At 62.7% G+C, this 24,185-nt stretch overlaps 1 protein-coding gene across 3 annotated transcripts; it reads left to right on the top strand.

Annotated features, from left to right (window-relative positions):
- Positions 1 to 1,539: 1,539 nt before the first annotated feature.
- On the top strand, positions 1,540 to 24,180 carry ATP6V1B1 (ATPase H+ transporting V1 subunit B1). 3 transcript variants are annotated; one of them, XM_090139955.1, is made up of 14 exons: positions 1,540 to 2,184; positions 6,346 to 6,401; positions 7,013 to 7,111; positions 9,090 to 9,183; positions 11,944 to 12,021; positions 12,928 to 13,067; positions 13,680 to 13,781; positions 14,445 to 14,542; positions 15,692 to 15,815; positions 17,403 to 17,553; positions 19,392 to 19,474; positions 20,589 to 20,709; positions 21,535 to 21,664; positions 21,748 to 24,180. In XM_090139955.1, exons 1-14 carry the CDS (start codon positions 2,109 to 2,111, stop codon positions 22,145 to 22,147), a joined length of 1,752 nt encoding a protein of 583 aa, XP_089996081.1. In that variant the 5' UTR covers positions 1,540 to 2,108; the 3' UTR covers positions 22,148 to 24,180. The 3 variants fall into 3 exon arrangements, with proteins under 3 accessions (XP_089996081.1, XP_089996082.1, XP_089996080.1); XM_090139956.1 differs by having other exon boundaries at positions 1,544 to 2,184; positions 20,605 to 20,709; positions 21,748 to 22,046; XM_090139954.1 differs by lacking the exons at positions 1,540 to 2,184; positions 6,346 to 6,401; positions 7,013 to 7,111; ... (5 more) ...; positions 15,692 to 15,815; positions 17,403 to 17,553 and having other exon boundaries at positions 17,984 to 19,474.
- The last annotated feature ends 5 nt before the right edge of the window (positions 24,181 to 24,185 follow it).

The raw sequence follows: 24,185 nt of genomic DNA, 5'->3' as shown, positions 1-24,185 counted from the left end.
CCTGTTGTCACCCCTGGGTCATCACCCTCTAGGATGTCACCCTATGGGATGTCACCCTCTGGGTGTCACCCTATGGAATGTCATCCTTTGGGATGTCACCCTCTGGGTGTCACCTTATGGGACGTTACCCTAAGGGATGTCACCCTATGGGTGTTACCTTATGGGATGTCACCCTAAGGGATGTCACCCTCTGGGTGTCACCCCTTGGATTGTCACCCTATAGGATGTCACCCCCTGGGTGTCACCTTATGGGACGTCACCCTATGGGCTGTCACCCTACGGGATGTCACCCTATGGGCTGTCACCCTAAGGGATGTCACCCTTTGGGATGTCACCCCGTGAGTGTCACCCCTCGGACTGTCACCCTTTGGGATGCCACCCCCTGGGTGTCACCCTCCAGCTGTCACCCCCTGGGCTGTCACTCCCCAGCTGTCACCCCACGCGTTGTCACCCCCTCTCTGTCACCCTCTCATCGTCCCCCCTCCCCCCCCATCCCGTCACCCCCCGCCGGCCCCACGCCGCCACCTCCCGAAGGTGACACCGCCCATCGCGTGTCCCCCCCCCCCGGTGTCCCCGCCCCAAAAGGGAGCGGTGCGGCGGTGTCACCTCTCGGGTGCCCTTGGTGGCACCTTATGGGACGCCGTCCGTGATGTCACTTAGCGGGGGGGGGCGCCCCATTGGGACCCCCCCCCCCCCAGCGGCACCGCGTTGGGCAGAGCGGCGCAGCCCCCCCTCATTGGGTCCCCCCCCATTTCCCACGGCAGGGGCGCAGTGTTGGGGGGGGGGGGAGGGGGGGGGTCCCGGAGCCTCATTTTGGGGTGGGGGGGTGAGGGGGGGTTGGGGGGGGTGCGGTGCCCCCCCAGCGCCGCGTGCCCGCATGGGGGTGCTTCTCGTGCTCAATAAAGTGACGTCCCGCCGCTGCGTCCTTCATTTGGGGGGGGCGGGGGGCTTTTTGGGGTCCCACCCCCCCCGGCTGCCAGCAGGTCTCTGCGTGGCCCCAAAGCTGCCGCCCCGACCCCATAAGTGCAGCCATCCCGATTCCACTCCCATCCCCTACAGCCGACCCCATTCCTCGCTCCCGTCCCGGTTCCCAGCCCCACCTCCAGCCCCATTCATGCCCCCATCCCCTTCCCTAATCCCAAACCCGTACCCACACCCCATCCCCAAACCCCACACCCACACCCCATACCCGTACCCATACCCATACCCCATACCCAAACCCCATACCAGTACCTCACACCCCATACCCCATACTCATACTCCATACCCAAACCCCATATCCACACCCCATACCCACACCTCATACCCCATACCCATACCCACACCCCATAACCCACACCCCATATCCCATACCCAAACCCCATACCCCATATCTATTCCCGTACCCACACCTCATACCCACACTGCATACCCCATACCCCATACCCACACCCCACACCCCATAACCCTTACCTATACCTCATACCCATACCATACCCCATACCCACACCCCATAACTGCCCCCTCCCCCCACAACTGCCCCCCCCCCCCATAGCTGCCCCCCGCCCCCCGCTCTGTTTACAGCCAACACGGCGCAGGGCGGGGCGGGCCGGACCGAGCGCGGCCGGCCGGATCCGAGCGGTGCACAGCCGGACCGAGCCGAACGCGGCCGAACTCAGCCGAGCCGAGCTGCGCTCAGTCGAGCCGAGCGGAGCGGAGCCGAGCGGAGCGGAGCCGAGCCCTGCTCAGCCGAACCGAGCCGAGCCGAGCCGAGCCCTGCTCAGCCGAACCGAGCCGAGCGGAGCCCTGCTCAGCCGAACCGAACCGAGCCGAGCCCTGCTCAGCCGAAACGAGCCGAGCCGAGCCGAGCCCTGCTCAGCCGAACCGAGCCGAGCGGAGCTCTGCTCAGCCGAACCGAACCGAGCCGAGCCGAGCGGAGCTCTGCTCAGCCGAACCGAGCCGAGCTGAGCCGAGCGGAGCGGTGCAGAGCCGAGCCGTGCTCAGCCGAGCCGAGCCGAGTCAAACCGAGCCGAAGCGAGCCGAGCGGAGCCGAACCCTGCAGAGCCGAAGCGAGCCGACCCTACTCAGCCGAGCCGAGCGGAGCCGAGCGGAGCCGAGCGCAGCCGAAGATGGGCACGCAGCTGGAGGCCGCCCGCCTGCACGCCCTCGCCGTCAGCCGCGATTACAGCAGCGCCCCGCGGCTCAGTGAGTGCTGCCTCCGCCCGGCCGCGGGGGGCGCTGTGAGCTCCGCCGGGGGGCGGCGGGGGCACGGCCCCATAGTGCCCCATAGCGCCCCAGAGAGCATCACGGCCCCATTGCGGCCCTATAGCGGTCGTATAGGGCTCCACGGCCCCATAGCAGCCCCATAGAGCACCATGGACCCCATAGCAGTCCCATAGCAGCCCTATAGGGCACCACAACCCCATAGAGCACCATGGCCCCATAGCGGCCCCATAGAAGCAGCACAGCCCCATAGCAGCGCTGTGGCCCCATAGCAGCCCCTTAGAAGCAGCACAGCCCCATAGCGGTGCTGTGACCCCATAGCAGCGCTGTTGCCCCATAACGGCCCCATAGAAGAACTGTGGCCCCATAGCAGCCCCATAGCAGCCCCATAGCAGCGCTGTTGCCCCATAACGGCCCCATAGCAGCCCCATAGAAGCAGCACAGCGCCGTAGCAGCACTGTGACCCCATAGCAGCACCATGGCCCCATAGCAGCGCCATAGCAGTGCTGTGGCCCCATAGCAGCCCCATAGAAGCAGCATAGCCCCGTAGCAGCACTGTGACCCCATAGCAGCACCGTGGTCCCATAGCAGCCCCATAGAAGCAGCGCAGCCCCATAGCAACACTGTGGCCCCATAGCAGCCCCATAGCAGAGCTGTGACCCCATAGCAGCGCCGTGGCCCCATAATGGCCCCATAGCAGCACCGTGGCCCCATAGCAGCGCTGTGGCCCCATAACAGCCCCATAACGGCCCCATAGCAGCTCCGTGACCCCATAGCAGCGCCGTGGCCCCATTACGGCCCCATAGCAGCGCTGTGGCCCCATAGCAGCCCCATAGCAGTGCTGTGACCCCATAGCAGCCCCATAGCAGTGCTGTGACCCCATGCAGCGCTGTGACCCCATAGCAGCGCTGTGACCCCATAGCAGCCCCATAGCAGTGCTGTGACCCCATAGCAGCCCCATAGCAGTGCTGTGACCCCATAGCAGCGCTGTGGCCCCATAACGGCCCCATAGCAGCGCTGTGACCCCATAGCAGCACCGTGGCCCCATAACGGCCCCATAGCAGCACCGTGGCCCCATAGCAGCGCCGTGGCCCCATAACTGCCTCATAGCAGGACAGCCCCCCCGCCCCATTTGCCCCCCAGCTGCCCCCCCCCACCGCTGGGGCTCCCAGGTGTGTGGGAACGCGGCCCTAATGAGCGGCAGCAGCGCAGGGCCCCAGGGGTTCTGCTGTGGGGTGGAGGGGGGCTGTGGGGGCAGCGGCCCTTTAGGGACTGTGGGAAAAGTGCGAGGCCGCCCCATAGCGGCGCTCCGTGCTGGAGGGGTGGCCGTGGTGCCCCTGCTATGGGGTGGGGGGGGTTATGGGGCAGCTCGTGGTTCCCCAGGCTATGGGGTGGGGATGGGGCTGTGGGGTGAGAATGGGGTTATGGGGTGGGGATGGGACTATGGGGTGGGGTTAAGGGCTATGGGGTGGGATTAGGAGCTATGGGGTGGGGATGGGGCTGTGGGGTGGGGTTAAGGGCTATGGGGTGGGGCTATGGGGCAGCTCGTGGTTCCCCAGGCTATGGGGTGGGGGCGAGGTTATGGGGCACCTCATGGTTCCCCTGCTTATGGGGTGGGGATGGGACTATGGGGTGGGGTTAAGGGCTATGGGGTGGGATTAGGGGCTATGGGGTGGGGATGGGGCTGTGGGGTGGGGTTAAGGGCCATGGGGTGCGATTAGGGGTTGGGGGCGTGAGGACGGGGCTGTGGGGTGGGATTAGGGGCTATGGGGTGGAGATGGGGTTATGGGGTGGGGTTACGGGTTGGGGTTGGCGCTATGGGGCAGCCCACAGTTCCCCAGGTTATGGGATGGGGATGGGGCTATGGGGTGGGGTTGGGGGCTATGGGGTCGGAACGCAGCACTTTGCAGCCGAGCCCTGACCCCCCGCTGGGGGTCCCAGTGCAGCAATTAGCCATTATTAGCAATTAGCAATTAGCAATTAGTGCCGGGGGGTCCCGCAATTAACGGGGGAAGGGGGGGGTTTCCCAGCACAGCCCCTCCCCCCCCCCCCCCGTAATTATCCCAATTAGCGCCTGCCGGGGGGGGGCTCCTCCCATCCCCCCCCCAGCTCTGCTCACCCCAAAAGCCCCACAGACCCCAAAGTGCCCAGAGACCCCAGAGACCCCATAGATCTTATAGACTTTATAGACCTTATAGATCCTGTAGACCCTACAGTCCCTACAGACCCTACAGACCTTATAGATCCTACAAACCCTACAGACTCTGCAGAGCCTACAGACCCTACGGACCCTATAGACCCTGTAGGCCCTACAGACCCTGTAGACCCTACAGACCCAAATGGCTCCAATGACCCCATAGTTCCAAGAACCCCAAACTGACCCCAGTGACCCCCAAAGACCCCAATGTCCCCAAAGACCCTATAGACACTATCGTTCCCAAAGACTCCAGTGACCCTACAGACCCCAAAGATCCCATTGTTCCTAAAGATCCCAATAACCCCCAAAGTGCCCCATTGACTCCCAATGACCCCAAAGACCCCAAGGGGTCACAAACCCCAAAAGACCCCAAAATACCCAAAGAGCCCGATGTGCCCAAACCCCCAAAGACCCCATAGATCCCAAAGACCCCATGGATCCCAAAAACCCCAATGACCCCATAGACCCCCGTAGACCCCGTAGACCCCATTGACCCCATGGACCCCATAGTTCCCATAGACCCCCAAAGACCCCATAGACCCCCGTAGACCCCAATGACCCCATAGAACCCAATGACCCCAAAGACCCCAATGACCCCAATGACCCCATAGCCCCCATAGACCCCATAGACCCCAATGACCCCATAGCCCCCATAGTTTCCAAAGGCCCCAAAGACCCCATAGACCCCAGTGACCCCATAGACCCCCATAGACCCCAATGACCCCATTGACCCCATAGTTCCCAAAGGCCCCAAAAACCCCACAGAACCCAACGACCCCATAGACCCCTGTAGACCCCAATGACCTCATAGAACCTAATGACCCCAAAATGACCCCATAGTTCTCAAAGGCCCCAGTGACCCCATAGGCCCCAATGACCCCATAGAACTCAATGACCCCATAGACCCCATAGTTCCCAAAGGTCCCAAAGACTCCAATGACTCCTATGAACCCAAAGACCCAATGGCCCCATAGACCCCAATGACCCCATAGACCCCAATGACCCCTTAGACCCCAATGACCCCTTAGACCCCAAAGGCCCCGTAGACCCCGATGACCCTATAGACCAATAGGGCGCAATGGGGTGCAATGGGATTCAGTGGGGCGCAATGGGGCGCAATGGAGTGGAATAGGGGGCAATTGGGCGCAGTGGGATTCAGTGGGGTTAAATGGGATTCAATGGGGCGCAATGGGGCGCAATGGGGTGCAGTGGGGTGCAGTGGGGTGCAATGGGGAGCAATGGGATTTAGTGGGATTCAATGGGGTGCAATAGGGCACAATGGGATCCATAGGATTCAATGGGATGCAATGAGATTCAATGGGGTGCAATGGGGTCCAGTGGGGCACAATGGGGCGCAGTGGGTTGCAGTGGGATTCAATGGGGCGCAGTGGGGCGCAATGGAATTCAAGGGGCCGCAATGGGGCACAATGGGATTCAATGGGGCACAGTGGGATTCAATGGGACTTAATGGGGCGCAATGGGGTGCAGTGGGATTCAGTGGGGCGCAATGGGGCACAATGGGATTTAATGGGGTGCAATGGGGTGCAATGCGGTGCAATGGGATTAAATGGGACTTAATGGGGTGCAATGGGGCGCAGTGGGATTTAATGGGGTGCAATGGGACTTCATGGGGTGCAATGGGATTCAATGGGACTTAATGGGGCACAATGGGATTTAATGGGGTGCAATGGGGTGCACTGGGATTCAATGGGGTGCAATGGGATTCAATGGGGTGCAGTGGGGCACAATGGAGTGCAGTGGGGTGCAGTGGGATTCAATGGGGCGCAGTGGGGCGCAGTGGGGCGCAGTGGGGCGCTATGGGGCGCAGTGGGGCGCTTTGGGGCGCAGTGGGGCGCAGTGGGGCGCTATGGGGCGCTGTGGGGCGCAGTGGGGCGCAGTGGGGCGCTATGGGGCGCTATGGGGCGCTGAGGCCGCTGCCCCACCAGCCTACAGAACGGTGTGCGGGGTGAACGGACCGCTGGTGGCGCTGGACAACGTCAAGGTGGGGCGGGGGGGTAAAACGGGGGGCTGTGGGGCGGCGGGGGGGCGCTGAGTGCGGCTGGGGGGTGGGGAGGCGATGGGGGGCAATGGGGGTGGAGGGGGGGGCAGTGGGGGGCAGTGGGGCTGTAATGGGGGGGCACCGGGGGGGTAATGGGGATGGAATGGGGGGCAGTGGGGGCCAATGGGGCTGTATTGAGGGGGCGGCGGGGGGGGGCGCGGGGGGGGCAATGGGGGGTCAGTAGTGGGGGGGCGGCGGGGCTGATGTTGGGGGGGCACTGGGGGGGCGACGGTGGGACTCTGGGGGGGTAAAGGGATGCGTTGGGGGGGCAATGGGGGTATTATGGGGGTGGGGGCACAGGGGGGGCAACGGGGGGGCAGTGGGGCTGCTGGGGGGCACTGGGAGTGGGGGGGCGGTGGCGGGTAATGGGACGGAATGGGGGGGGGCACTGGGAGTGGCGGTGGGGGGGGGGCTGTATTGTGTGTGTGGGGGGGGTCGGTGCTGCGCGTCCGATGATCATTGCGGGCAGGGGGCGCCGCCCCCCCTTTTGCCCCCCCCTTTTGCCCTCCCCCCTTTTGTCCCCCCCCATTTCGCCCCCCCCGTTCGCCCCCCAGTTCGCGCAGTACGCGGAGATCGTGCACTTCACGCTGCCCGACGGCTCGCAGCGCAGCGGCCAGGTGCTGGAGGTGGCGGGGAGCAAAGCCATCGTGCAGGTCCGGCCCCCCCGCGCCCCCCCCGCCACCGTGCGCCCCCCCCCGTGTCCCCCCCTCCCCCGATCACGCTGCCCCCCCGCCAACCTCTGCCGCCCCCCCCCCCATTACCGCGGCCCCCCCGTCACGGTGCCCCCCCCAATGGTGCCCCCCCCCCCGTGCCCTCCCCCCAATGCAAATTGCCCCCCCGGTGCCCCTCCCCCCAAAGCATCCCCTCCGTGGTGCCCCCCCCCCATGCAAAGTGTACCCCCCCGAACCCCCCCCCAATCACACTGCCCCCCCCCGCCAACCTCTGCCCCCCCCCCCGCTCCACACTGCCCCTCCCACCCCAGTGCCCCCCCCGAATGCAAACTGCACCCCAAAGCGCCCCCCCCACGGTGCCCCCCCCCCCCACGGTGCCCCCCCATGCAAACTACTCCCGCCCTCCACAGTGCACCCCCCCATTATGGTGCCCCCCCGCAATGCAAACTGCCCCCCAAAGTGCCCCCCCCCCATGCCCCCCCAAAACACCCCCTCCATGGTGCCCCCCCCCCCCGCCCCCCTCCCATGCAAATGTCCCCCCCCGCTGTGCCCCCCCCAGACCACAGTGCCCCCCCCAATACTCTCCCGTCTAAAGCAGCCCCCCCACCGTGCCCCCCCCATGCAAATTTTCCCTTTCTGTGCACCCCCCAATCACGGTGCCCCCCAATGGTGCCCCCCCACCCCAGTGCCCCCCCCAATGCAAACTGCCCCCCCTTCTACAGCACCCCTTCCATGGTGCCCCCCTACGCCCCCCCTGCACAAGTATCCCCCCCCCCGTGCCACCCCAACGCCCCCCCACCCCAATGCCCCCCCCCAGTGCAAACTGCCCCCCCAGTGCCCCCCCTCTACACCCCCCCCCCACGGTGCCGCCCCCAGCTCCCATCACAGTGCCCCCTCCTCAGTGCCCCCCTTCTAAAGCACCCCCTCCGTGGTGCCCCCCCCATGCAAAGTGCCCCCCCCGCCGTACCCCCACGTCCCCCCCCACCAACGACCCCCCTACGATGCCCCCCCCACCCCCATTGCCCCCCCGCGTCCCCAAACGTCCCCCCCACCAACGACCTGCCCCCCCCATCTCCCCATGTCCCCCCCCATTGCCCCCCAGGTGCCCCCCCCAATATCCCCCTGTGCCCCCCTTACGATGCCCCCCCTGCCCCCCCAACGTCCCCATGTGTCCCCTCCCCCACCGACCCCCCCTCTGATGCCCTCCCATGACCCCCCCACCCCTATTGGCCCCCCAACGTCCCCCCCATCAACGACCCCCCCTACTCTGCCCCCCCAATGTCCCCATGTGTCCCCCCCACCCCCCCCGTTGCCCCCCCATGTCCCCATGTGCCCCCCCTTACGATGCCCCCGTGCCCCCCCCACCCCCATTGCCCCCCCCACGTCCCCAAACGCCCCCCCCCACCAACGAGCCCCCCTTCTCTGCCCCCCCAATGTCCCCATGTCCCCCCCCACCCCTATTGACCCCCCAGATGCCCCCCCAGCGCCCCCCCATGTCCCCATATGTGCCCCCCAACGACCCCCCGTTCGATGCCCTTCCCATGCCCCCCCCCACCCCTATTGCCCCCCAATGTCTCCATGCCGCCCCGCTACCAATTCCCCGTCCCCCCCACTGTGCCCCCCCCCAACGTCCCCAAATGTCGCCCCCCCATCGCCTCCCCTTCCAATGCCCCCCAATCTCCCCATGTCCCCCCCACCCCCCCCATTGCCCCCCCAGTGCCCCCCCGATTTCCCCAAATGTCCCCCCCCAATGACTTCCCCCTTTCCCCCCCCATCACCCCCCCAGGTGCCCCCCCTCAATATCCCCCTGTGCCCCCCTTACGATGCCCCCCCCGCCCCCCCCAACGTCCCCATGTGTCCCCTCCCCCACCGACCCCCCCCCGATGCCGTCCCATGACCCCCCACCCCCATTGCCCCCCCCCCACCGACCCCCCTGCTCTGCCCCCCCCGGCGCCCCCAGGTGTTTGAAGGCACTGCAGGCGTGGACGCGCAGCGCACAGCCGTGCGGTTCAGCGGGGACGTGCTGAGAACCGCCGTGGCCGAGGAGATGCTGGGTGCGGGGACAGCGGGGACATGGGGACAATGGGGACAATGGGGGACAATGGGGAGAATGGGGGCAGTGGGGACAATGAGGACAATGGGGACATTGGGGGCAGTGGGGGCAGTGGAGAAATGGGGACATTGGGGACATTGGGGACATTGGGGACAATGGGGGCAGTGGGGACATGGGGACAGTGGGGGACAATGGGGACAATGGGGGCAGCGGGGACAATAGGGGACAATGGGGGACAATAGGGGACAATGGGGGCAGTGGGGACAGTAGGGGACAATGGGGGCAGCGGGGACATGGGGACAATGGGGGACAAGGGGACAATAGGGGCAGCAGGGACAGTAGGGGACAATGGGGGACAATAGGGGACAATGGGGGCAGTGGGGACATGGGGACAATGGGGACATTGGGGGCAATGGGGGACATTGGGGACAATGGGGACAATAGGGTAAAATGGGGGCAATGGAGACATTGGGGAAATGGGGGCAATAGGGGCAGTGGGGACATTGGGGACAGTGGGGGAAATGGGGGCAATGGGGACATTGGGGACATGGGGACAATGGGAGGAAATGGGGACAGTGGGGGAACGTGGGAACAGTGGGGACAATGGGGGGAAATGGGGTAAAATGGAGGCAATGGGGACAATAGGGACAATAGGGACATTGGGGAAAATGGGGACATTGGGGACAGTGGGGACAATGGGGGGAAATGAGGACAATGGGGACAATGGGATAAAATGGGGACAATGGGGTCAATGGGGGCAAAAGAGGACAATGGGGTCAATGGGGGCAGTGGGGACAGTGGGGACAATGGGGGCAATGGGGACATTGGGGGCAGTGGGGAAATGGGGCAATTGGGAACAATGGGGGCAACGGAGGCAATGGGGACAATGGGGGAAATGGGGACAATGGGGACATTGGGGGCAATGGGGACAATAGGGTAAAATGGGGGCAATGGGGACATTGGGGAAATGGGGAGAATGGGGACAATGGGGGACATTGGGGACAAAGGGGGAAAGTGGGGACAATGGGGACAATGGGGGAAAATGGGACATTGGGGACAATGGGGGCAACGGGGACACTGGGGACAATGGGGGGACATAGGGGCAATGGGGTCAATGGGGCTAATGGGAGCAATGGGGACATTGGGGACAGTGGGGGAAATGGGGACAATGGGGGGCATTGGGGACACTGGGGACATTTGGGACATTGGGGACAATGGGGGCAATGGGGACAATGGGGAAAAGGGGACAATGGGGACATTGGGGGAAATGGGGGACAGTGGGATCAACAGGAGACAATGGGGGCAATGGGAGGACATGGGGACAATGGGGACAATAGCGACAGTGGGGTAAAATGGGGACATTGGGGACAATGGGGGCAGTGGGGACAATGGGGTCAATGGGGGGAAATGGGGGCAACGGGGGCAATGGGGACAATGGGGGAAATGGGGACAATGGCGACACTGGGGGCAATGGGGACAATAGGGTAAAATGGGGGCAATGGGGACATTGGGGAAATGGGGAGAATGGGGACAATGGGGGACATTGGGGACAAAGGGGGGAAGTGGGGACATTGGGGACAATGGGGACAATGGGGGAAAATGGGACATTGGGGACAATGGGGGCAACGGGGACACTGGGGACAATGGGGGTAATGGGGGCTGTGAGGACAATGGGGGGACAGTGGGGACAATGGGGACAATGGGGACAATGGGGGGACATGGGGGCAATGGGGACATTGGGGGAAATGGGGACTTTGGGGACAGTGGGGGGAAGTGGGGGGAAATGAGGACAATGGGGACATTGGGGACACTGGAGACAATGGAGGCAATGGGGGCAATGGGGGACAAGGGGGGCAGTGGGGACATTGGGGACAATGGGGGAAATGGGGCAATGGGGGGAAATGAGGACAATGGGGATAATGGGGGGACATGGGGGACATGGGGACAATAAGGACATTGGGGACATTGGGGACAATGGGGGAAATGGGGACATTGGGGACAATGGGGACAATGGGGCAATGGGGGGAAATGAGGACAATGGGGACAATAGGGGACATTGGGGGCAATGGGGACAATAGGGTAAAATGGGGGCAATGGGGACATTGGGGAAATGGGGAGAATGGGGACAGTGGGGGACATTGGGGACAAAGGGGGGAAGTGGGGACATTGGGGACAATGGGGACAATGGGGGAAAATGGGACATTGGGGACAATGGGGGCAACGGGGACACTGGGGACAATGGGGGTAATGGGGGCAATGAGGACAATGGGGGGACAGTGGGGACAATGGGGACAATGGGGCAATGGGGGGAAATGAGGACAATGAGGACAATGGGGACAATGGGGGAACATGGGGGCAGTGGGGACAATGGGGGCAATGGGGACAATGGGGACAATGGGGGGAAATGGGGACGATGGGGACAATGGGGGGAAATGGGGACATTGGGGGCAGTGGGGGCAGTGGGGGGAAATGGGGACATTGGGGACAATGGGGACAATGGGGACAATGGGGGGAAATGGGGTCAATAGGGGCAACGGGGGCAATGGGGGCAATGGGGGGATAATGGGGACATTGGGGACATTGGGGTCGATGGGTTGATATGGGGACACTGGGAGGACATTGGGGCTCAGGGGGGACACCGGGCTGTGCCACTGTCCCCTTCCTGTCCCATTGTCCCATTGTCCCATTGTCCCGATCGACCCCAATGTCCCCTTCCTGTCCCATTGTCCCATTGTCCCCAATGTCCCGTTGTCCCTTTAAGGTCGCGTTTTCAATGGCTCCGCCCGCCCCATTGATGGCGGCCCCCCTGTGCTGCCCGAGGACTTCCTGGACATCAACGGTGCGGCCCTATGGGGCGGCCCCACTGCTATGGGGCAGCACTACTGCTATGGGGCGGCCCCACCTCTATGGGCTCTATGGGGCAGCACTACTGCTATGGGCAGCCCTGCTCCTAAGGACCCTGTGGGGCAACCCCACTTCTATGGGGCAGCCCCACTGCTCTGGGCCCTATGGGGCAGCCCCAGATCTATGGGGCAGCCCCACACCTATGGCCTCTATGGGGCAGCCCCACTTCTATGGAGCAGCCTCACTCCTATGGGCCCTACGGGGCAGCCCCAGATCTATGGAGCAGCCCCACACCTATGGGTTCTATGGGGCAGCCCCAGTTCTATGGGGCAGCCCCACTTCCATGGGCTCTATGGGACCTCTATGGGCCCTATGGGGCAGCCCCACTTCTATGGGGCAGCCCCACTCCATTGTGCCCTATGGGGCAGCCCCACTCCTCTGGGCTCTATGGGGCAGCCCCAGATCTATGGGGCAGCCCCACCCCTAAGGGCCCTATGGGGCAGCCCCACTTCTATGGCCTCTATGGGGCAGCCCCACAGCTATGGGGCAGCCCCAGATCTATGGGCTCTATGTGGCAGCCCCAGACCTATGGGGCAGGCGCAGCCCCGTGGGCCCTATGGGGCAGCCCCACTGCTATGGGGCAGCCCCACTCCTAAGGGCTCTATGGGGCAGCCCCACTGCTATGGGGCAGCTTCACTTCTATGGGGCAGTCCCACTCCTATGGGTCCTGTGGGGCAGCCCCAGATCTATGGGGCAGCCGCACCCCTATGTCCTCTATGGGGCAGCCCCAGATCTATGGGGCAGGCGCAGCCCTATGTCCTCTATGGGGCAGCCCCAGATCTATGGGGCAGGCGCAGCCCCGTGTTCCGGCCGCGCTGTGACGGCCGCCGCTCTGCTGCAGGGCAGCCCATCAACCCGCAGGGCCGCACGTACCCGGCTGAGATGATCCAGACCGGCATCGCCCCCATCGACGTCATGAACAGCATCGCGCGCGGGCAGAAAATCCCCATCTTCTCTGCCGCGGGGCTGCCCCACAACGAGGTGCGGCCGCCACACTGCGCCTCCCTGCCCCATAGCATGGCACTGTGCCCCATAGCGCCTCCCTGCCCCATAGCGCCTCCCTGCCCCATACCACCTCCATGCCCCATAGCGTGGCTCTGTGCCCCATAGCACCTCTTTGCCCCATAGCGTGGCTCTGTGCCCCATAGCACCTCTTTGCCCCATAGCGTGGCTCTGTGACCCACAACGAGGTGCGGCCGCCCCACTGCGCCTCCCTGCCCCACAGCGCCTCGCTGCCCCATAGCGCCTCTCTGCCCCATAGCATGGCACTGTGCCCCATAGCGCCTCCCTGCCCCATAGAGCAGCTCTCTGCCCCATAGTGCCTGTGCCCCATAGAGCAGCTCTCTGCCCCATAGCGCCTCTGTGCCCCTTAGCGCCTCTGTGCCCCATAGCTGCCCCATAACCGCCCCATAACTGCCCCATAGCCACCCCATAGCCACCCCATAGCTGCCCCATAACCGCCCCATAACCTCCACATAGCTGCCCCATAGCCGCCCCATAGCTGCCCCACAGCCGCCCCACAGCCGCCCCACAGCCGCCCCATAGCTGCCCCACAGCTGCCCCACAGCCGCCCCGTCGTGCCGCTTCCCACAGCTGGCGGCGCAGATCTGCCGTCAGGCCGGGTTGGTGAAGACGGGCAAAGCGGTGCAGGATCTGCACGAGGACAACTTCGCCATCGTCTTTGCTGCCATGGGGGTGAGTGGGTGCTGTGGGGTCATGTGGGGTGATGTGGGGCAATGTGGGGTGATGTGGGGCGATGTGGGGTGCTGTGGGGTGATGTGGGGCTCTATGGGGTGTGATGTGGTGCTATGGGGCTCTATGGGACTGTGTGGGGTGCTGTGGGGTGATGTGGGGTACTATGGGGCTCTATGGGGTGCTATGGGGCGCTATGGAGCACTATGGGGCACTATCGGGCGCTGTGGGGCTCTGTGGGGCTCTATGGGATGCTATGGGGCTCTATGGGGGGTTGTGGGGCTCTATGGGGGGTTGTGGGGTGCTGTGGGGTGCTATGGGCCTTTATGGGACACTATGGGGCTCTATGGGCCTCTATGCGGCGCCATGGGGCTCTGTGGGGTGCTGTGGGGTGATGTGGAGCTTTATGGAGCGCTATGGGCCACTATGGCGCTCTATGGGGTGCTATGGGGCCCTATGGAGCTCTGTGGGGCTCTATGGGGCTCTGTGGGGTGCTATGTGGCTCTATGGGGTGCTGAGGGATGCTGTGAGGCATTATGGGGCGCTATGGGGCGCTATGGGACTCTATGGGGCGCTATGGGGTCCTATGGGGCTCTATGGGGTGCTATGGGGCACTATGGGGTGCTATGGGGCGCAATGGGGCTCTGAGCCCCACATCCCCCACAGGTGAACATGGAGACGGCGCGATTCTTCAAGACGGACTTTGAGGAGAACGGCGCCATGGGGAACGTCTGCCTCTTCCTCAACCTCGCCAACGACCCCACGTCCGTCCTCTGCACTTCCTCCTCCTCTTCCTCCTCCTCTTCCTCCTCCTCTTCCTCTTCTTCTTCCTCCTTGTCCTCCTCCTCTTCTATTTTCTTCCTCTTCCATCTTTCTCCTCTCCCTTGCTTTCCTTTTTCTCATCTTTCTCCTCTTCCTCCTCTTCTTCCTCTTCCTTGTTCTCTTCCTCCTCGTTCTCTTCCATTTTCTTCCTCCTCCTCTTCCTCTTCACTCTTCCCTTTTCCTCCTCTTCCTCGTCCCCTTCCTCTTCTATTTTCTTCCTCTTTTTCTTCTTCCATTTTCCTCCTCTTCTTTCTCCTCCCCGTCTTCCCTTTTCCTCCTCTTCTTCGGCTTCCATCTTCCTTCTCTCCTTGTCCTCTTCCTCTTCCGTCTTTCTCCTCTTCTTCTGTTCTCATCCTCCTCCTCTTTGTCCTCTTCCTCTCCTATTTACCCCATCTTTCTCTTCTTCCTCCTCTTCCTCCTCCTCCCTCTCCTCCTCCTCTTCCTCCTCATCCTCTTCCTCTTTTGTTTTCCTCCTCTCCCCGTTTTCCATCTTCCTCCTATTCCTCATCCTCATCCTCTTCCATCTTCCTCTTCTTCCATCTTCTTCCTTGTCCTCTTCCTCCTCCTCTCCTCCTCCTTGTCCTCTTCCCCTTTCATTTTCCTCCCTTCCCTCTCATTCTTCCATCTTCCTTTTCCTCCTCCTCTTCTCTTCCTTGTCCTCTTTTTCTTCATCTTCTTCTTTCTTGTCTTCCTCTTCTTCCTTGTCCTCTTCCTCTTCTATTTCCTCCCTGTCGTTTCCTTCTTCCATCTTCCTCTTCCGTCTCCCTCTCCCTCCTCCTCTTCTCTTCCTTGTCCTCTTCTTCCATCTTCCTCCTCCTTGTCCTCTTCCATTTCCGTCCCCTCCTTCTTCTTCCATCTTTCTCCTCTTCCTCTTCCTCTCCTCTTCCTCCTCCTCCTTGTCCTCTTCCTCTTCTACTTTCCTTCCTGTCCTTTCCTTCTTCCTTCTCCTCCTCTTTCTCTCACCCTTCCTCGTCCTCTCCTCCTCCCCTTCCGTTTCCCTCCCCTCGCTCTCCTTCCATCTTCCTCTTCCTCCCCTTCCCCTCCCCCTCGCTCTCCTCCTCCCCCTCACCCCCCACCTCCCCTCCCCGCAGCATTGAGCGCATTGTGACGCCCCGGCTGGCGCTGACGGCGGCGGAGTTCCTGGCGTATCAGTGCGAGAAGCACGTGCTGGTGCTGCTCACCGACATGAGCTCCTACGCAGAGGCGCTGCGCGAGGTCGGCCGCGGCCCCACAACCACAAATGGCCCCACAACCACAAATGGCCCCAGATGGCCCCAAACAGCCCCATAACCACAAATGGCCCCACAACCACAAATGGCCCCAGATGGCCCCATAACCACAAATGGCCCCACAACCACAAATGGCCCCACAACCACAAATGGCCCCAAATGGCCCCATAACCACAAATGGCCCCACAACCACAAATGGCCCCAAATGGCCCCATAACCCCATATGGCCCCACAACCACAAATGGCCCCAAATGGCCCCAAACAGCCCCATAACCACAAATGGCCCCACAACCACAAATGGCCCCAAATGGCCCCATAACCCCATATAGCCCCACAACCACAAATGGCCCCAAATGGCCCCACAACCACAAATGGCCCCACAACCACAAATGGCCCCAGATGGCCCCATAACCCCATATGGCCCCATAACCCCACACAGCCCCATAACCCCATATGGCCCCATATGGCCCCACACGGCCCCATAACCCTAAATGGCCCCAAATGGCCCCATAGCCACAAACGGCCCCAAATGGCTCCATAACCCCACATGGCCCCATAACCACAAATGGCCCCATAACCCCATATGACCCCATATTGCCCCATATCCCCATATCCCCAACACCCCCCACCCTCACCCTCACCCAATACCCCCCACCATCAACCCCCCAACCCAACCCCCCATATCCCCAACACCCCCCACCCCCACCCTCACCCCCCACCCCATATCCCCCCACCCCATGCCCCCACCCCCACCCCAAATCCCCCAATACCCCCCACCTTCACCCCCACCCCCACCCCATATCCCCATGGTGTCCCCATATCTTCCCCCCCAATATCCCCAACACCCCCCACCCCCTTTCCTCACCCCCACCCCATATCCCCCACCCTCACCCTCACCCAATACCCCCACCCTCATCCCCCACCCCATATTCCCCCATATTCCCCCACCCCATATCCCCCCACCCTCACCCCCACCCATGGTGCCCCCATATCCCATATCCCACACCCCCACCCCACATCCCCATGGTGTCCCCATATCCCCCCACCCCACATCCCCCAACACCCCCCACCCCATATCCCCTGCCCTCACCCTCACCCGATACCCCCACCCTCACCCCCCACCCCATGGTGCCCCCATATCCCATACCCCACACCCACCCCATATCCTTGCAATACCCCCCACCCTGACCCCCACCCCCATCCCACATCCCCATGGTGTCCCCATATCCCCCCACCCCATATCCGCAATGCCCCCCACCCCCTTTCCTCACCCCCAGCCCCACCCCAACACTCCCACCCCACATCCCCAGCACCCCCCACCCCCACCCCACGCCCCCACCCCTTATCCCCCCAATACCCCCCACCCTGACCCCCACCCTCACCCCACATCCCCATGGTGTCCCCATATGCACCCACCCCATATCCCCCAATACCCCCCACTCTCACCACCACCCCATACCCCCACCCCAACACCCCCCACCCCCTTTCCTCACCCCCACCCCCCCCCACATCCCCAACACCCCCCACCCCACCCCAACACCCCGCACCCCCTTTCCTCACCCCCCGCCCCCAGGTGTCGGCAGCCCGTGAGGAGGTCCCCGGCCGGCGCGGCTTCCCGGGCTACATGTACACAGACCTGGCCACCATCTACGAGCGCGCGGGGCGGGTGGGGGGCCGGGGGGGGTCCATCACCCAGATCCCCATCCTCACCATGCCCAACGACGGTGGGTGCGGGCGCTGAGGGTGCTGTGGGGCGCTATGGGGGGCTACGGGTGCTATGGGTGCTGTGGGGGGCTATGGGGTGTGATATGGGGTGATATGTGTGCTATGGGGGGCTATGGGTGCTATGGGCGCTATGGGTGCTATGGGGGGCTATGGGGCTTTTATGGGCTGTTACCCCACCCCCACCATGCCCAACAACGGTGCATCAGGGTGCTATGGGTGCTGTGGGTGCTATGGGGTGATATGGGGTGTCAGATGGGTGCTATGCGCTGTTACCCCATCCTCACCATGCCCAACGACGGTGCATGTGGGTGCTATGGGTGCTATGGGGTGTCAGATGGGTGCTATGGGTGCTATGGGGTGCTATGGGGTGCTATGGGCTGTTACCCCATCATCACCATGCCCAACGACGGTGCACCATGGGGATGTGGGTGCTGTGGGGTGCTATGGGGGCTGTGGGGTGTCATATGGGTGCTATGGGGTGTGATATGGGGTGCTATGGGGTGTGATATGGGGTGCTATGGGGCGCTATGGGCACTATGGGGCACTATGGGCGCTATGGGGTGCTATGGGGCTCTGTGGCACTCTATGGGGTGTTATGGAGCACTGTGGGGTGCTATGGGCGCTATGGGGCACTATGGGGCACTATGGGTGCTATGCGTGCTATGGGGCGCTATGGACACTATGGGGCAGTGCTATGGGGCAGTGCTATGGGGCGCTATGAGGCGCTATGGGGCGCTATGGGGCAGGGCTATGAGGCGCTATGGGGCGCTATGGGGGCTATGGGGCGCTATGGGGCAGTGCTATGGGGCGCTATGGGCGCTATGGGCGCTGTGGGGGCTATGGGGCGCTATGGGGCAGTGCTATGGGTGCTATGGGTGCTATGGGTGCTATGGGGCATTGCTATGGGGCAGTGCTATGGGGCAGTGCTATGGGGCGCTGTGGGCGCTATGGGGCAGTGCTATGGGTGCTATGGGTGCTATGGGTGCTATGGGTGCTATGGGGCAGTGCTATGAGGCGCTATGGGGCGCTATGGGGGCTGTGGGGGCTATGGGGCGCTATGGGGGCTGTGGGGGCTATGGGGCGCTATGGGGCAGTGCTATGGGGCAGTGCTATGGGTGCTATGGGGCAGTGCTATGGGACAGTGCTATGGGGCAGTGCTATGGGCGCTATGAGGCGCTATGGGGCGCTATGGGTGCTATGGGGCAGTGCTATGGGTGCTATGGGGCAGTGCTATGGGGCGCTATGGGGCAGTGCTATGGGTGCTATGAGGCGCTATGGGGCGCTATGGGGCGCTATGGGGCGCTGTGGGCGCTGTGGGGCGCTGTGTGTTTGCCTGCAGCTCCGCGCTGCCGGGTTCCTGCGGCTCCTGCCGACATTTTCTTCTTCCTGCCCCGTTTCCGCCCTGCTTCCTCCTTCCTGTTTCCCCGTCCGTCTCCCTCCTCCGTTCTCCTCTTCCCCCTCCCGTTCCCTTCCTTTCCCTTTTCCTCTCACTTCCCCTCCCTCTTTCTTTCCCCCTCCCTTCCCCTCTTCCTCCTCCTTCCCCTCTTGCCCTTCCTCTTCCTCTTCCTCCTCCTTTACCTTTTTCCTTTTGCTCTTCCTCTTGTTCTTTCCCAATATCTCCTCTTCCTCTATGTTTTTCTCTTCCTTCTCCATTTCCTTTTTCCTTTTTTTTCCTTTTTCCTTTTCCATTTCCTTCTCCATCTCCTTTTCCCCTTCCCCTTCCATCTCCCTCTTCCTCCTCCTTTTCCATTTCCTTTTCCCTTTCCTCTTCTTCCTTTCCCTTTCTGTTTCTCTTTCCCTCTTCCTCTTCCTCTTCCTTTCCCTCCCGTTCCCGCAGACATCACGCACCCCATCCCGGATCTCACCGGCTTCATCACAGAGGGGCAGATCTACGTGGATCGGCAGCTGCACAACCGCCAGGTGGGGGCGCTGTGGGGCGCTGTGGGGCGCTGTGGGGCGCTAAGGGGTGCTGTGGGGCGCTGTGGGGCGCTGTGGAGCTCTGTGGGGCTCTATGGGGCGCTATGGGGCTTTATGGGGCACTGTGGGACTCTATGGGGCGCTGTGGGGCACTATGGGGTGCTGTGGGGCACTATGGGGCTCTATAGGGCACTCTATGGGGCGCTATGGGGTGTTATGGGGTTCTATGGGGTGCTATAGGGCGCTATGGGGCACTATGGGGTGCTATGGGGCGGTACTATGGGGCACTATGGGGCGACGCTGTGGGGCGGTGCTATGGGGCGCTATGGGGCGGTGCTATGGGGCGCTATGGGGCAGCGCTATAGGGCGCTTTGGGGCACTATGAGGCGTTATGGGGTGCTATGGGGCACTATGGGGCGGCGCTATGGGATGCTATGGGGCAGCACTATGGGGTGGTGCTATGGGACAGCTTATGGGGCATTATGGGGTGGAGCTGTGGGGCACTATGGGGCGGCCCTATGGACTGTATGGACCCTAAGTGCTATAGGGCCAGAAGAATGGGGCACCATAGGGACATACAGACCCCAAGTGCTGTAGGATTCCTATGGATGGGGCACTATAGGGCCGTATGGCCCCGAGGTGCTGTATGGCCCTATAGAAGAGGCGCTATAGGGCTGTGTGGCCCCGAGGTGCTGTATGGCCCTATAGAAGAGGCGCTATAGGGCTGTATGGCCCCGAGGCGCTGTAGGCCCTACAGACCAGGCGCTATAGGGCTGTATGGCCCCGAGGTGCTGTATGGCCCTATAGACGAGGCGCTATAGGGCTGTATGGCCCCGAGGTGCTGTATGGCCCTATAGACGAGGCGCTATAGGGCTGTATGGCCCCGAGGTGCTGTAGGCCCTATAGAAGAGGCGCTATAGGGCTGTATGGCCCCGAGGTGCTGTAGGCCCTATAGAAGAGGCGCTATAGGGCTGTATGGCCCCGAGGTGCTGTATGGCCCTATAGACGAGGCGCTATAGGGCTGTATGGCCCCGAGGTGCTGTAGGCCCTATAGAAGAGGCGCTATAGGGCTGTATGGCCCCGAGGTGCTGTAGGCCCTATAGAAGAGGCGCTATAGGGCTGTGTGCCCCCAGATTTACCCCCCCATCAACGTGCTGCCCTCGCTGTCCCGCCTGATGAAGTCGGCCATCGGGGAGGGCATGACGCGCCGCGACCACGGCGACCTCAGCAACCAGCTGGTGCGGGATATTATGGGATGGCGGGGGGGGGGCGGAGCTTCTGGGGGGTGGGGTGGATATTATGGGGTGGCTGGGGGGTGGCTGGGGGGCTTTTATGCGGTGGCTATGGGGTGGCTATGGGGTTTCTACAGGATGGCTATGGGATTTCAATGGGATTTCAATGGGATGTGAACGGGGTTTCTATGGGATGGCTATGGGGTGACTATGGGGTTCCTATGGGGTCCCTATGGGGTCCCGATGGGGTGGCTGTGGGGTGGCTGTTGGATGACTATGGGGTGGCTGTGGGATTTCTATGAGATGTCTATGGGATTTCAATGGGATGCCTATGGGATGTCTATGGGATTTCTATGGGTGTGAATGGGATGTCAATGGGATGGCTATTGGATGTCAATGGGATGTGAATGGGATTTCTATGGCATGTCTATGGGATGTGAATGGGATTTCATTGGAATGCCAATGGGATGTCTATGGGATGTCAATGGGGTTTCTATGGGATGTGAATGGGATGTCAGTGGGGTTTCGATGGGATGTCTATGGGGTTTCAGTGGGATGCCTATGGGATGGCTATGGGATGTCAATGGGATTTCAATGGGATGCCCATGGGGTGGCTATGGGATGTGAATGGGATGTCAATGGGATTTCAATGGGATGCCTATGGGATGCCTATGGGATGGCTATGGGATGTCAGCGGGGTTTCAGTGGGACGTGAGTGGGACGGCCATGGGATGTGAATGCGATTCCCCCGGGCTGCCTCCCACCTGCTGGGCTCCATGTGGGGGGGTCCCACGTTGGCCCGGCCCCACGCCCCCATTCCCCCCCCCTCAGTACGCGTGCTACGCCATCGGGAAGGACGTGCAGGCCATGAAGGCGGTGGTGGGCGAGGAGGCGCTGGCGGCCGACGACCTGCTGTACCTGGAGTTCCTGCACAAATTCGAGCGCCAGTTCATCGCCCAGGGTGAGGGGGGTGGTGGGGGTTGGGGCAGCGCAGCCTTTGGACCCCCCTCCACCTACAGCCCCCCGACCCCCCGCCTCCCCCAGGGCCCTACGAGAACCGCAGCATCTTCGAGTCCCTGGAGCTGGGCTGGCAGCTGCTGCGCACGTTCCCCAGGCAGCTGCTGAAGCGCATCCCCGAGGACCTGCTGGACGAATTCTACCCCAGGGACTCCCGCGTGCCGGGGGGCACCGCGCTCTGACCCCCCCATGGGGCACAGCGCCCCGGCTCCGTGTGCTGTGCTGTGCTGTGTTGTTGTGTTGTGTTGTTGTGTTGTGTTGTTGTGTTGTGCTGTGTTGTGTTGTTGTGTTGTTGTGTTGTGTTGTGTTGTGCTGTGCTGTGTTGTGCTGTGCTGTGTCCCCCCCCGGGGCTCCGTGCCCCAATAGGGACAATAAAGACCCCCCTCCTCCCCCCTCCTTCCCAGCATTGCAGCGCTGGCGTGGCTGATGGGCGCCGCTGTCCCCAAACCACAGGGGTGTCCCGTTCACAACCGGGTGCCACCACCCCCCACGGTGTCACCACCCCATTGAAGTGTCCCCGTCCCTCCATCGTGTCCCCACCCCACTGCTGTGTCCCCATCGCCCACCATTGACCCCATCACTCCATGGTGTCCCCATCCCCCACAATGTCCCCATACCACCAATTTGTCCCCATCTCCCCATCACGTCCCCACCCCACAGGGACATCTCCATCCCCCCACAATGTCCCCATCCCATCGATTTGCCCCACCCCACAGGCACATCCACATCACCCCACGTTCTCCCCATCACACTGAGGTGTCCCCAAGCCAGCGGGGTGTCCCGTTCACAACAGGGTGTCACCACCCCCCATGGTGTCACCACCCCATTGAGGTGTCACCACCCCACTGAAGTGTCCCCATCCCTCCATCGTGTCCCCATCCCTCTGGGGTGTCCCCGTCACCCAGCGTTGACCCCATCACTCCATGGTGTCTCCCATCTCCGCATCGTGTCCCCATTCCACCCATGTGTCCCCACCCCATAGCGGTGTCCCCATCCCATTCAAGTGTCCCCATCCCTCCATCACGTCCCCACCCCACCTGTGTGTCCCCAGCACTCCATCGTGTCCCCATTCCCCCACAATGTCCCCATCCTTCCACGATGTCCCCATCCTTTTATGGTGTCCCCATCCCACTGGAACGTCCCTGTCACCCAGCGTTGACCCCATCACTCCATGCTGTCCCCCATCCCCCCACGATGTCCCCACCCCATAGTGGTGTCCCCATCCCTCCATCGTGTCCCCATCCCACCCGTGTGTCCCCACCCCACAGGGGTGTCCCCACCCCATTCAAGTGTCCCCATCAACCCCTCGTGTCCCCATTCCACCCAAGTGTCCCCATCCCACCGATTTGTCCCCATCCCACCCGTGTGTCCCCACCCCATAGGGTGTCCCCACCCCACAGGGACGTCCCCATCCCATCCAAGTGTCCCCACCCCACTGGGATGTCCCCATCACACTCACATGTCCCCCATCGTGTCCCCACCCCATAGTTGTGCCCCCATTGCCCACCGTGCCCCCACCCCACAGGGATGCCCCCACCTCCCATCATGTCCCCACCCCATAGTTGTGCCCCCATCCCGAGGCGGCCCTAATTACCGCCCTTAATTAACGACACCCCCCTGCCCCTCTCCATCCTGCCCACCCCCCCCCATGGGGTGACATCTGTGGGGCCTTCGCTGTGCTGCCCCCTCAGCTGCTGCCCCCACATCTGCTTCCGGGGCCTTAACGAGACCCGCCTCATTAACGCCCTAATTAGCTCCTCACTCATCAGTCGGGCTCTGGGGAAAGCAGAGTGGGGTCAGCCAACGGTGGAACTGGGGGCGGGGGGGATGGGAATGGCACGGCCCTCATCGTTCCATAGGGCACACGGGGGTCCCAGAGGGCACTTGGGGTCCCAGAAAGCAGAGTGGGGTCATCCAACAGCTGGGGGGGTCAGAGGGCACTTAGGGGTCCCAGAGGGCACTTGGGGTCTAAGGGGTTCCAGAGGGCACCTAAAGGTCCAAGGGGGCACTTATGGGGTGCTGGAGGGCACTTGGGGATCTCAGAGGGCACACAGAGTGTCCCAAAGGTACTTGGGGGTCTCAGGGGGTGCTGGAGGGCAATTGTGGGGGTCTCAAAGGGCACCTGGAGGTGTCAGAGGGCACTTAGGGGTCCCAGAGGGTACACAGGTGGGTCCCGGGGGCACTTAGGGGGTGCTGGATTGCACTTTGGGGTCCCAGAGGGCACTTGGGGGTCTCAGGGGGTCCAAGAGGGCACCTGGTGGTCTCAGAGGGGTACACAGGGGGTGCTGGAGGGCACTTGGGGGTCCTGGAAGGCACACAGGGGGTCCCAGACCCCCCCCCCCGCTGCCCTTTGGTCACCATCCCATCGCCCCCCAGCAGTGATGATTTGGGGGGGGGAGTTGTTTGAGCACTTCCTGTCCTTAGTAATTAGAATTAAGTTTAATTAACCAACAGTTCTGCACAAA

Source organism: Phasianus colchicus, chromosome 4 (genome assembly GCF_987193195.1).
Source record: "Phasianus colchicus chromosome 4, bPhaCol1.hap1.1, whole genome shotgun sequence".
NCBI classification, from domain to species: domain Eukaryota; kingdom Metazoa; phylum Chordata; class Aves; order Galliformes; family Phasianidae; genus Phasianus; species Phasianus colchicus.
This window is presented reverse-complemented; position numbering and strand designations above follow the sequence as displayed.

Coding starts and splice junctions, on each gene's coding strand:
- ATP6V1B1 (XM_090139954.1), top strand. CDS start 18,050: ATGGGGTGTGATATGGGGTGCTATGGGGCGCTATGGGCACTATGGGGC. Junction 19,475..20,588: donor GGCAGCTGCACAACCGCCAG/GTGGGGGCGCTG, acceptor GAGGCGCTATAG/GGCTGTGTGCCCCCAGATTT. Junction 20,710..21,534: donor GCGACCTCAGCAACCAGCTG/GTGCGGGATATT, acceptor CCCCCCCCTCAG/TACGCGTGCTACGCCATCGG.